Genomic DNA, 13,007 nt, shown 5'->3' on the forward strand with positions numbered 1-13,007 from the left:
GTCTCCGGCTGACTCGTCCTCTTTGTCTTTTCGGTTCTTGTTTGGTTTTGTTCTCGCGGAGGAGCGCCACCGGACATGAGAGCTGCTTGCAGCGGAATGATACACACATCCTAGCACGCGCATCTGAAGCTTGGTGGAAGAATAAAGACCCGGTTGATTTTGTTATTTCCCCTCAGGAGGAGGTTTTGGATTGTCTCTGAGCCTCTCTCTCTTTCTCTCTCTCCCTCTCTCTCTCTGCGCAGCATCTCTCTGTTCGCGCAGAGAAACGCGCAGTTAACCTCCGTCAGAAAAAAGGCGTATTTCCCCCCATTCTTGAACCGCTTCTCCGAGGACTCACCGTCTGCACAGCCGCGCTGCGTAAGAATAAAAAAATAAATAAGAAAAACAAACGCAAAGGGGGGATTTGAACGCAGCTTAAAGCATCCAAGAGCGAGCTCGAAAATGATGGCCGGCGGAGCAGTGCAGCAGAACGGCATTTTCTCAAACCCTCACCATCACAATCAGCAGCCACACATGGAGTCCGACCCCCCGGATTCGCGTAAAAGACCCCTGGAGACCCCGACGGAGGCCAGCAGCACCAAGCGCACAAACACGGGAGGTAAGAGCGGCGATGGGGATGCTGTGGGGCGGGGGGCAGCTCGGGGCTTGAGACATGATGGCAGAGGGAAGGAGAGCAGGTTGCAGTTTGTTTGGCTTTCAGCGACAAGAAAACGCTTCAAATTCAGAGGATTTTAGTTTTATTTTTTTTATCTGCGTTAAAATGATCCCGGCGCGTTGCTGCTGATGGAAACAATGGAAGGAACCGAGCGGGGGATTTGTCCCTCTGCTGCACATCCTGAATGATTCAGCCTCTTTTAGATCAGCCCAAATCCGTGTTGTTGTTGTTTAAATTTATTTTTTATTTTTTACTGCGTCTTTGCGCGGAGCCGCCGCGGCCATGCTGGAGCCGAATTCAGGATGTAAACAAGTGAAAGGCAGATCATCCCGTCGACGGATGACCTTGTGCTAATCTCTCACATCAGCCACCATCGCAGCCGCCGCCGAGCGCGTGCAGTAATTACACAACAAGCGGATAAACAGGCGGCTTCATATTAACAGCAGGCCCGTGGCGTCCAGTGGCGGATCTAGAGGTTTTTATTTATTTTTGGGGTGGCAAAGGTGGGGCAGAGCAGAGCTTGTTAGCAGGAAGAGTTCAGACTTAATTATATGCATTCGGGTTATTTGTTTCTGCAGATAAATTACACAAATGACTCACTGCTGGGTTAAAAACAATTCAATTTGTAACACAAGGCTGGGTCAAAATGTGCCAAACATGGTTAGTTTTAACTCAGCATGTTATCTGAATTAAGTTTTCTACCCAAAAATGAGATTAAAAGGCCTAATTAGAGCTGGGTTATATTAAGTCTGGGTTGTTAGATAATTTGGGTTGGTGTTAGCTAGCTCATGCTCATCATTATTAGCCTCGGCTAGCACCAACTAATGTTATTTTAGGAACCCAAACTCAGTGTAGTGCAAGCTAAAGTTCCTAACAAAACCAACAACGTCAAATGTAGACATTTTACCTTCTTAGCTTTATTTAATCCATCCCTAAAGCAGAGGTCCAGTCTGCTAAGATTTGGTCAACTTCTGGTTTGAAACGGCAAACTGAACAATGACACGGCTCAGCTCCGGTTAGGGTTGCCAACTATCCCTTTAAAATAAGGAATCATCCTGTATTTGAAACTAAAAAAGATGTTTCTTATTTCTAAGGAGCACGATTTGTTGTTTATTTTTAAGAGGCAGTGCGAATCTGTTTATAGATGATAAACGAAACAACGATTCTGTCAATCAGAGCCGAAGAATCACGTTTCGTTTTTTTCTGCAAACAAAACAAGCTGAACAAAGAAATTTACTTTGGTTACTTGATGATGCTGAAATGTTTGTTGTTTAAGCTGCTTTTTGTCAATGAAATTGGACGGTTTTATGTCAAATGACAGCAGGTTTCAGCATTTTCTGCAAAAACTACAGTATGAATGCTGAGTGCTGAATGTCTGCTGAAATCTGCAGATTTCTGCAGATTTGTTTTTTACCCCGCTAACATGAGCCTGTATATGTTTGTCTGATAAATGTTCAGCTGTTTTCCTTGATGGCTTCACTCTTGGTAGAAACTGTCTCATAGCTAAATATTATCCAGACAAAAAAGCCCCCCTGTTTATTCAGAGTTATTTAAATTTCTAAAAGTTGGCAACCCTACCTCGACCCAACTACTGGGTCACACGTTCTGACCCAATATTTGGTCAAACCAACCCAGCCGATGACCCAACAGCTCTCCGTTAATGAATATTGAATTTCATTTTTGTAGGGTAAATATTATTTGAAGAAGGAACAAATATATTTGACTAATTTTTCAGATTTGTTCGTTTGTGAGTCCTGGAAACTCTCGGGACAGATTAAGTTGTGCTCCAGGGGTAGAAAAGCTCCGGGAGGTCGTTGATCTTGAAATCGTCTCGGTGAAATTTCCTGCTGCAGTGTGTGAACTCTAAACCTGTGAGTTAGGATAGAGACCGAAGCTCTGTGCAGATGTTATTGTACGAAATGTACAAAATGATTTTAACTAGCCTGCAATTAGGGTGGCAAGATATGTATTTTTTTCCAGTGGCAGCTGCCCCAACGTGCCACCCCCTAGAACCGCCACTGGGTGCGTTGGAGAAAGAACGAGGAGAGTCCAGAGCCGCTCCGAGTGCAACAGTCCGTGTTGTTGCAGTAGATTTCCATCAAACCTGCTGCAGGAAGAAGAAAAAGAACTTCTTTTTGTATTTTTTGATCAAAAATAAAAAACTAGAGCGATGATGTTTCTTCATGATCTTCAGGTTGGATGAAATGTGTCACCATGGTGATCACCACATTTGGTTTTTGTTTACATGCTGTCATGCACCAAGCATTCTCATCACCCGGCATTACAAACCATCAGACTCTCTACACCCCATCATGGACATCTGGACATACAATACACCTTTAATGGAGCTCTGAGGTGTAACATAAAACTCAGCACAGATGCGGGAAAGAGTCAGGATCTGAAACAACAAAGGGCAGGGTTACGGATCCAAATTATTATTAATTTAAACGCATAGAATTTACAGAGTGTGCACATTAACTTCAAGATTTCTGGTCACACAGAGCACCTCTGCTTTAAGCTTAGAATTTAAAGTCTGAAGCACAGAAAAACTTCAAACAAATGATCAGAAATTATGAAAAAGTCCACTCTGTCAGTCTGTTTTTATGAACTTTCATGGCAACGAGAGAGAAAACGTCAAAATACAAAATAACAGGAAACAGTTTTTTTATTAAACAGTATGAACTCTGAAGACCCCAACAGCACTACATAATAAAAAAACAAGGCATTATAATTCAAATGTTCAGAAGAAAGGTAAAATACTTCCACAAATAAGATGTTCTCAAACTATAATTTCTGCAGCAACAACTCAGTTGTTTGGAGATTTTTAAATTTTGATGGCTTCAAACAAACTTCATGGATGTGATCTGACTTGATACAAACATTATAAATCATTAAATCTAAGCAAATAAATTAACCATCACAGCTGTTAGTTCATAGTGATAGTTCAGTATGAGAGTTTTGTTGTCTTTTAAACAAAAATAGAAACTTTGCTAAAGTTATCTAAAACCCCAACGTACGATAGAAGCAGTTCAATAAATCATCGGCCCTCCAATGAGTCAAAATGGCTCTCTGGATAAAAAAGTTGCCCTTCTTTTGTTTTAGCTGAATTGCCCACTAAGAAAAAAGAAGGTTGAGTTTAAAGCGTTTCTTGTAAGGAGCCATGACAGCCATCTTGGTGAGTCTGAGTGAGCTGCAGGTTAGCCAGCGGTGTTTAACTTCAGATCGATGCAGCACTCAGAGCACTAAAGCTTCCTGTTCACTGTATGTAAAAACCCACAGACACCCCCCACCCCCCAGGGGGACCTTCCTCCTGCCTGCAATAACAGCCAGCTCGTCCATTTAGACAAATGAAAAGGTTGGAATGATGATGATGATGATGACCAGACTTTTACTCAGGCGGAGGACGCCGGCACCACAGTCAGTTTAAGAGCTGGAGCGGAGCTCGCTTCGGGGTCTTTCTTTGCTGTTTACAAATGTATTTTGCTCCAACGTAACCTAGTTCAAACTGTCTTTATGATCTTTAGAACTTTACAGCCCGAGTTTTCTGTTGGGATCAGCTAAAGCGACTGATTTATCTGACTTTAAAACGATGAAATAACAGTTCGTGTTTCTGGCACCAATAGAGTCAAATGAAACCCCAACAGAAGCTGTTTGTTTCCACAAGAAGATGTTTTTTTTTTTTAAAAAAAAAACTACATTTCTGAAGCTTCGCTCAGGCTGCAAGTTCTAAAGTTAGAAGTCATAATGATGGTTGTTTCTCTGAATGATTAGTTTACGCCACACACTCCCCACCCCTGTGCTTCCTCTCTCTGTAGTGGCCTTCCTGCAGCCCATATTTGAATCTGAAGGCATTGTTTACCCTCAACAAGAAACTGAGACTCATGGTAAGACAGACTTTGATTTTTTCTTTTATTATATATAATCTTAACTGTAACATTCTTCAATGCAGGACTGAGTCAGCAGCAACACAAGGGATAAATCTTAAAATTTTAGGGCCTGACGTTTTAAATAGGACCTGAAGTTACATTAAACACTTTCATTCTTGTCATTTTTCAGGACAGTGCATGCTGAAACTCTTTATATTGTATGTTACCAGTTCCATAACATCCATTGTCATGCTTTTTATGCAAAAAAAAAAAAAATCAGTGTTTATTTTTTTTCATGATAGCCAACATAACTGCACAGATTGAGTGCTAATGACCTTTGACCTCATGCTGGCCATTCATCTGCTGATGTATTGCTGAAATGTCCATCCTCTGACTGGTTTCGCTGGTTTTCACTTGCAGATAAAAATGTTTAAAGCTGTTTGTTTTGATTTAAAAAGCTGAATTGATTATTTTCTTCCTGTTTTATTCCCAGATGGAAGGTTTGTGTCCAAATATGTGCATTTTTTTGTGCTTTTTTTTTCTAGAGATGAATTTTTTTTTGTTATTTCTTCCCTTGAGCCTCTGGATGGGTTTGCATTGATATTGTGTGTGTGTGTGTGTGTTTGTGTGTAAAAAGGCAAAGCGACCTAAAAAAGCAGGAGCTGGTCAGCTGTCAGAGAGCATACGCACCAACATGGATGGCCGCGGCCCCACGGGTCGTAAATCACGCACGCCTCACAAAAAGCTGAAGGTCTTAGAGACGGAAAGATCAATGAGTAGCTGCAGTGGCCGCTGTTCACATCCCCCCGCTCCTCAGCGCTCCTCTAATCCACCGGCACAAACCCATTCTTAGCCAGCGCCACCGCCGCCCCTCACCCATGCAGCACAGCAGGCGTCTCCCCACTATTAAAGGAATTCAGATTTCCCTCTCATCATGCAGCTCTCTGCACATACGATCAGAGACGTTTGATGAGCTCACAGTTAATATTTGATTCAGTTTCACCCTTTTGAACGTGATGACGATGCGCTAAATAAGTTCAAACATTTCATGCATGAGGATTTAGTTTTCTGCATTCAAGTAGGAGTTAAAACTCTAAGTTTTCTGACAGCTTCACATTAAAAGCTTTAATTCATCAGTCAGTATATGAGGCTGTCCTGTTTGAAGCCACAGGACTGAGCTGATAAAACTTAAAATCACCCTAAATGTTTCATGAAATTACTTTTTTGATAATAACAAATACCTCTTTTTCTCGATGCTCAGGTTAAAAACATGAATAAAGCCATTAATCTATTTATTATCGATTTATTATCCCTGTGACTCAAAGTTGTGGCAAAATTATAACAAAATATGCAGTTTTTTTTATTACAGTCTCTCAGTAATGTGAGTGTTTGTAACCAAGCGAGCAGCAAGCCGTGCAGCTTATTTTTGTGTGCAAACTGCATTCCAGGCTGCGCACATTATTTTGTTGCCCTCAGCTTGTTGTTGTCACAGAAAACTGATTAAACTTCAGTGATGATACGGATCACGATACAGATCCTAAGACAAACCTCTGAATGCTTCTAGTTTAATAATTAATATAAATAATAATAATTTGGACATTTGCCGAAGGAGAACTCCTCTGCAAGACTCAAAATACAGATCTAGTGATCTGCAAGGACTCTGTGCCTATTTCTTTGCAGAAAATTTGTTATAAATGATTAAAACTCGTGCGACAAACACGGTGAGACACTCTGGAGACTCCCTCATGAATGCAGTTTGTTAACGAGTCGCAGGTCCTCGAGGAACCAGCTTTACGCTGACAACTCAGGCTCACCCAGACGATTTTACTCCCTAACGAAGGCTTCTGTGGGAAGATTATGAAAACTTAATATCTTACTTTGTTATATATAGCTTCTTAAATAAAATTTTATTCTGACCGGGTTGATGAGCTAACAGTTAGCTCAAGCTAGGTCAGGATCCCAAATGGATCAGATTTAAAAACTTTCATCGCGAATCGTTGGAATATAACTTGTATGGTTGGCAGTTAAATATTTACCTGAACCTCTTGACTTTTTTTAACCCCAAAGAGCTCACAACTCACATTTTTACATTGGCTTTTAATTCAAGTTTAGTTTGAGGTCTTTGATGTTGTGGTGTTTCCTTGTTTTTGTTCTTTTTTAGTCTTTTTTTTGTTCTGTTTGTTGGTTTTGTGTGTGATTTATTTTGTATTAATTTCATTAAAGGCTTTTCCTGAAGCACTTTAGTGAAACCTTGTTGTTTTAAAATGTGCTTTAGAAATAAAACTAACATTATTAACCTTCACATTACCATCAGTTTGGGGTTAAACAGTTATTTACAGGGAATTTTGTAGCAAATAGCAGCAGCAGCTAGTACTAGCTTTCTGGTGCAGCTTTGGGTCATTTTCAGAATATTTCTCCCGAAACAACCCTGTTTGGGCAGTTCATTGTTTTATAAAACAGCATTTCTTTGAACCGCTACAATATATTTGAGTTTCGAGCTGTTTAAAGACAGCAGCGATTCACTTCAGTCTCCAAACTGAGGTCAATAAAAACAAAGTATTTGTTTATAACCTTCCCTCAGAATCCTACTTCAGGATATGTGGACTTCCCCTTTATCAGCGATCGGAGCTGAAAGAAGCAGAATTATTCTGTTGTGATATAATCAGCAAAATTCACGTTTCAGGTAAAACAAACTGCTTGTATAAGACGTTCTGAAGTCTTACGTGAGCACAAAGAAGTATAAATTGGACGTGTTTTTGTGCGTTTTCATTTTTCTTTCAGGAAAGAAGTGATAGAGGTTTAATGTGCGGGTCAGCTAACTGATCCTGAAGCAGCACGCACGTTTTCAGCCCTGACGTCATTTTTATCCCTTTTTATTGTCTTTTTTTGTCCCTTCTCTCCATCTCCTCTCCTGCCTGCTCGACGTTCTGTATTCATTTAGTAAATGGATGGGTTGGCTGGTGTTGGGGAGTGGAGGAAGGGGTGGGGGGGGGATGTTCTTGCCAAGTGACATTAGAGGACTTGACTGGCATTAAACTAGAAGATTTCTGTGTGTGTGTGTGTGGTAGCTGTCATTGTGTTTTATGTCTGACTTTACCTGTAAAAAGCTGAGATGAACTTTAATGAAGGAGATGAAGGGTGGTGGTGTGTGTGTGTGTGTGTGGGTGTACTTGTATTTGATACATTGTGGGGACAGTTTTCCTAACATATCCTACCTTGTGAGGACCAACTGCTCCTTGTGGGGACCAAAGCCTGGTCCCCATGAGAAGAAATGATGTTTTTGGGTTAGGGGTTCGGTTTAGGACTAAGGTTTGGTTTAAGGTTAGCTATGTACTGGTAATGGTTAGGGTTAGGGTCNAGGGTCAGGGNTTAGGCTGTAGTTAGGGTGTAGAAATGAATGGAAGTCAATGGAAAGTCCCTGCAAAGATGGAGAGACATAACATGTGTGCGTGTATGTGTGTGTGTGTGTGTGTGTGCTTTATGAGTGAACACACACAATCTTTTTTAAATCTCTGAGTTTTACATCTGTGTTGTAATTTTATTTAACAAATATGAATGATCATATTTTATGATAATTAAACCAAACACCAGGAGGCATGAAAACAAAAGAAAACACTTGAAAAAGTTATTTAATAATAACCATGAATCAGGGTTCCCAAACACTAAACTTCCTGTTTTATTTATACAACATTTATTACAGACAACATGTTCCTGTTGCTCATAAACTTCTAATTATGACTCAAACGCTGATGATTTTTGGGTCTCCATTGATTATTATAATTTACAAATATAAATCTGATGTTTTTTTATTCTTTTTATGCAGAAAAAATACTGTCAGTGTTTTCCAACCACAGATTGCATCAATAATGAGTCAATTTCTGAAGCGGCAAAGCAACGAGGGACCGTATGGGAGGGGTTTTCTCACCGTGGAATGATGACTGAATTATAGCTTCTTTATGTATCATTGAAAGAAAATTAAACGTAGGGTAAAAGCTTTTTATGTTCTTATTAATACAGTTGTCTTAGCCTGAATATTGTTGTTTAGAGCGTTATTTCTGCAGATGCATTAATGTGGCATTCTGCTCCGCTGCTACAGAGCTGGAATGTGATGCACAACCCACATTTTAAATGAAACAGGACGAGTTATTGCACGATAAAATAAAAATATTAGGTAGTTTGGTGGTGATCCGGATCACGATCTGGGTCCTGCAGTTTGGTCTTGGCTGAGGTTTGAGCTCTCTGAGTGGTTCTAGTTCTAAGCATGTTTTGTGGCTCTGGACCATTTTTATTTAGCATGGAATGGGGCCGATTGGCTCCTTTGATTGTAGAGGTTGCAGACCTTGTCTTAGACTGTTGTTGATGCTTCAACCAAGTCGAATGTTTACGCCAATCAGCACCGAACGCTGCGTTTTCCTCTTCGCCTGGTGCCTCTTGTCTCTTCCTACCTCTCCTCATCATCCATACTAATCAGGCTCCTGACACCACCCTCCTCCTGTCCTCCAACCTCGTCCTCCATCAGTCGCTCGCCCCGTTTCCTCGTGTGGCGTTCGATCTGGAGCCGCCATCGGCAGAAATCCTCCACAAGTAGCTGCATGCCTCCCCTCCCACGCGCTCCACTCGTTCTGTTTTTCGAAGCCACTGCGTCAAATTAAAATAAAGAATCGTACAGGGTGGGGTGGAGGCGCAGAAAGGCGGGGAGGTTCCCACAAATTGAGGCGTGTGATTGGTGGAGGGAGACGTCGGTCACAGCTCGCTGGCAGCCGATAGGTGAGGAAGAAGAGGATGGCGATAAATATGGATGAAGGGGGGGATGAAAGGGCCGACGCAGGGAGGATGTCTGCCAGGGCCCCCACCCCTCCACCGACAACAAAACACACACAGACAGAAGGGAAGGGAGGAAGGCGGCCACTCCAGTTATCTTCGTTTGTGTCTGATTTTCTACGCGGAACGGAGGCTTCTGATTGGCTCACGCACCAGGACGCTGTTATTGTAACAGTTTGTCTCAGTGTTGTGTTTGTGAGGAAAAAAGGTGGAGGAATTCAGATTGTTTTCTCCACGCTCACTTTTTTTATTCCATAAAAAGTGAAACAGACAAAAAAATTCATATTAAAATAAGGAAAAATGGGCATTTCCTGTCTGAAAAATGCCTGCTTGCTTTAAAATAAATCTATATTTTTTATTTAGTTAGTGGTTAACAACTTTCTATGAACTGTTTTCATTATAATTTAGAGATTTTAGCTGCAAAGTTTAGGATAAAACCAGCTGTAGGTCAGAGGTCAGCAGCAAAATCTGCTCAGGGGCAAGAAGCACACAATAATAATAATAATAATATTAATAATAATAATAATAATAATGTTTGTGAAGCATCACAGCTTTCAGTGTGATATTTTTTGTGTCTGAAGGGGTTTAAAAACAGTATTTGTTCTTTAAAAGCACGAGGGAGGTCTCTGTTTAATTTATTTATATTCACTTTTATGTTGTTCCACACCGATGGTAGTGGCTCTTTTATTTTTATATAAATGAAATATTATTTAATTGTTTTGATTTTTAAATGGAAGCTTTGTTTTTGTCACAGTACAGAGGTGGGAAATGGGAGAAAAAATAGTTTATATAATAAGTTAAATGTTAAAACTATTACGGATGTTAAATAAGGGAATGTAAAATAGCTTTAAAAGAAGTTTTTGTCATTAATGCACAAATTTAGACACCTTATGCAGCAAGATATAACTGATATATTATCAAAATACAGAATAACATTTTATCTTTAATTAATTCTCATTCAGCGAAGAAACATAAACCTAAACAGCAAAGTTCTGCATTCTTCACTTTAAAATATTACAAAACTAATTAAACTGGCTTTTTTTACTATCTATGATGTTTTTGAGTTGTTTTAAAAGAAAATCTTAAATCTTGTTGCACCTTTGTTATATTGTTTCCTTCCTTCAGTCCAGAAGGCTGGTTTCATGCGGGACACGTTTCCCACTGACTTGTAGGGAAAAGTTTTCCTGTAAAGTTAGTTTTTTTATTATTATTTATTTATTGCCAGGGTTAGCTTGTAGGTTTGATAGTTTGTGGAAAAATGATTGTGACTTTGGCACAAAGAGAGGTGGTGAAATATCCTGCAGACTTCGACATAAAGATATTTGTTCTGATTGTTTTTAAGAAGATTTTTTAATTCTTTCTGTGTGGCCTGGTACCGAAGGACCCATGGATCGGTCCCGACCCTTACCAGCACAAGTCCAGTCACCGGAGCTGGACTGAATTGACGTTTTGTAAATTTGAATTTCAGACCACCTCGTGTGTTTTTTTTCTTTTAATCTCTGGCTGTGAGAAGAGCCACATGAGTTATAGAGCTGTTGGCAGCTTTTAAATCACGCCGTTAGCCGAGGAACTCGAGCTGCTTCTGCATTCTGAAACGTCAAATAGAAAATAAATTGAATTAATGGGAAACATTCGAGTCCCAGCGAGGCAAACCGGCGATAAAGATAGAAAGTTTTCCTCGTGCCGGAGCTCCCCTGTGAGCCCTCGGTATTTATGAGTGACGATGGTCGTCTTTTAGGACGAAGACAGCTGGTCAGAGCCTCGCTGCTGGGGGGCTTTGTGTGTGTGTGTGTGTGTGTGCACGCACAGCCTTCCAACAAAAGACAAGAGGACTCAAAGGGGGTGTTAGACAAAGCCTGCCCCCCTCGACTCTCCCTGCTCAGATGAGATGAATATTTTCCAAGTCCCCTGAGCTCGCAGCACCTCCTCCCCCCAAACCCACCCAAAGAAAAGGGGCTCATATTTACATTTGACCCACATTGGGTTTTACAGAAAAACTGCGACATTTGGTAAATCTGTTGAAATCTAACTGTCTTTAAGTAAAATTAGTCCAGTTTAAAGGTGTCTGAGTGAACATCAGCATCATTTTTGTCATAAAAAAAACATTTTTTCTATTACGTGTAGCAGAAAGAAAATACTTTACAAACAGATGTTTCAGAAAGTCAAACATCGTTTTCACTAAGATTTATTTACAAATTCTTTATTAAACATTTAAAGCACCATCTGTGAACGTAAATGAGCCCCTGCTGTTTTCAGGCTTTTATGTCTAATTTATTTTTTAAAAACTTGCTAAAATATAGATATTTGTTGCCTCAAAGTTTTCAGATTGGCAGTTATGAGCAAGGAAGCAGATTTTCTGTAGAAAAAAATGAGCAGATATGTTGAAAACGTTGTTAGGTTTGGTTAATATTAGAGGAAAATCCTAAAAATAAATGTTTTATGACTTTAACTCTTTACAACTCAACCCACCTTGGTTCTGCTGATTGTTCAAACATGTTTGAAGTAAAACCTGATCAAATTATTCTAATGTCTTTTACCGAATGACTTATTTAAAATATGTTTTAATGCATTTAATTCTAAATGAGACGAAGAAGTAATGAAGGTCACCAGATGTTTCTGAGGCTCTCGGAGGACAAAGCTGCTAAATTTAAAAGCAGAAAAAAACAGACAAACTGAGTCGAACCTCTTTAAAGACGGGTCAGGAGTTTGTTAACAAACAAAAACAAAGCATGATTGGGGAGTTGTGCTCTTCAGCTGCCTCGCTCGGTCTCTGCAGGCCCAGAGGACACCAGATCCCGGGATTTGAGCCCCCGATCCCCCCCACCCCACCACCGCGGAGAACCTATTCTGGGCCTAGTGGGTCTGCGGGGGCCTTAGCAACAGATTGGGCTGTTTACACACACTTAGATTGTGGTGCAGAAGGATTTATTATTTATTGTAAACAAGCGCTGCGTCTCTCGCTCAGATTCTGCTCCACTTTCTCCGACCCGACGAAGAGAAAACACGAGGACATCAGGCTGGAAGATTAGAGCTCATTCCTGTCCGGCTTCTACTTGTTTTTATTTTTATTATTAAATTTCTTTTTGTCCAATCCTTGTCACGTGTAAAAGGAAGTGTGCGTACTTCCTGCGTGTCTTGTAACTGCAGGAATGTGTGTGTGAGATGCTTGGAAAAGTGAAAACAAAGACCCCCATCACAGCAGCCGGTGGGGAGCCCTGTAGTTACTCAGCTGCACACACACACACACACACACACGCACACACACACACTCACACACACACACACACACACACACCTCGGCTCTGTAGCAGACTGCTGGTTTGATGGTGTAATAAGTGTTTTTCTGACCACTGGAAGTTTGGCACTTTGTGTTTTTTGGGAAATTCTATAACCATTTGTAGCAATTTGTTGAAAGCAGAAATATTTATTTCTTCGTTCGCTGAAGCTGGCGTGTGTTTTCATTTTAGGTCAGCTTTGCTTGTGTTGTTCCGCAGTTTACAGCATCTAAAATTCAAACATTCGATGACTTACTGAAGCTCCGAACAGCTCGTTCCACATCGAAGGTTGGATCTTCTTCTTCTTCTTCTTCTTCTTCTTCTTCTTCTTCTTCTTCTTCTTCTTCTTCTTCTTCTTCTTCTTCTTCTTCTTCTTCTTCTTCTTCTTCT

At 40.5% G+C, this 13,007-nt stretch overlaps 1 protein-coding gene across 2 annotated transcripts in view; it reads left to right on the plus strand.

Annotated features, from left to right (window-relative positions):
- The first annotated feature begins 6 nt into the window (after positions 1-6).
- The window catches only part of LOC112451460 (RNA-binding protein Nova-1-like), an 81,468-nt gene continuing 68,467 nt past the window's right edge, over positions 7-13,007 (plus strand). Inside the window, exons 1-2 of one of the 2 annotated variants that reach the window (XM_037981279.1) lie at positions 7-598; positions 4,471-4,539. In XM_037981279.1, coding sequence (XP_037837207.1) covers positions 442-598; positions 4,471-4,539 — 226 coding nt within the window. In that variant the 5' untranslated portion in view covers positions 7-441. The remainder of the gene's footprint in view (positions 599-4,470; positions 4,540-13,007) is intronic. The other variant, XM_037981280.1, reaches the window with a different exon arrangement.

Source organism: Kryptolebias marmoratus, linkage group LG2 (assembly GCF_001649575.2).
Source record: "Kryptolebias marmoratus isolate JLee-2015 linkage group LG2, ASM164957v2, whole genome shotgun sequence".
Taxonomy (NCBI): domain Eukaryota; kingdom Metazoa; phylum Chordata; class Actinopteri; order Cyprinodontiformes; family Rivulidae; genus Kryptolebias; species Kryptolebias marmoratus.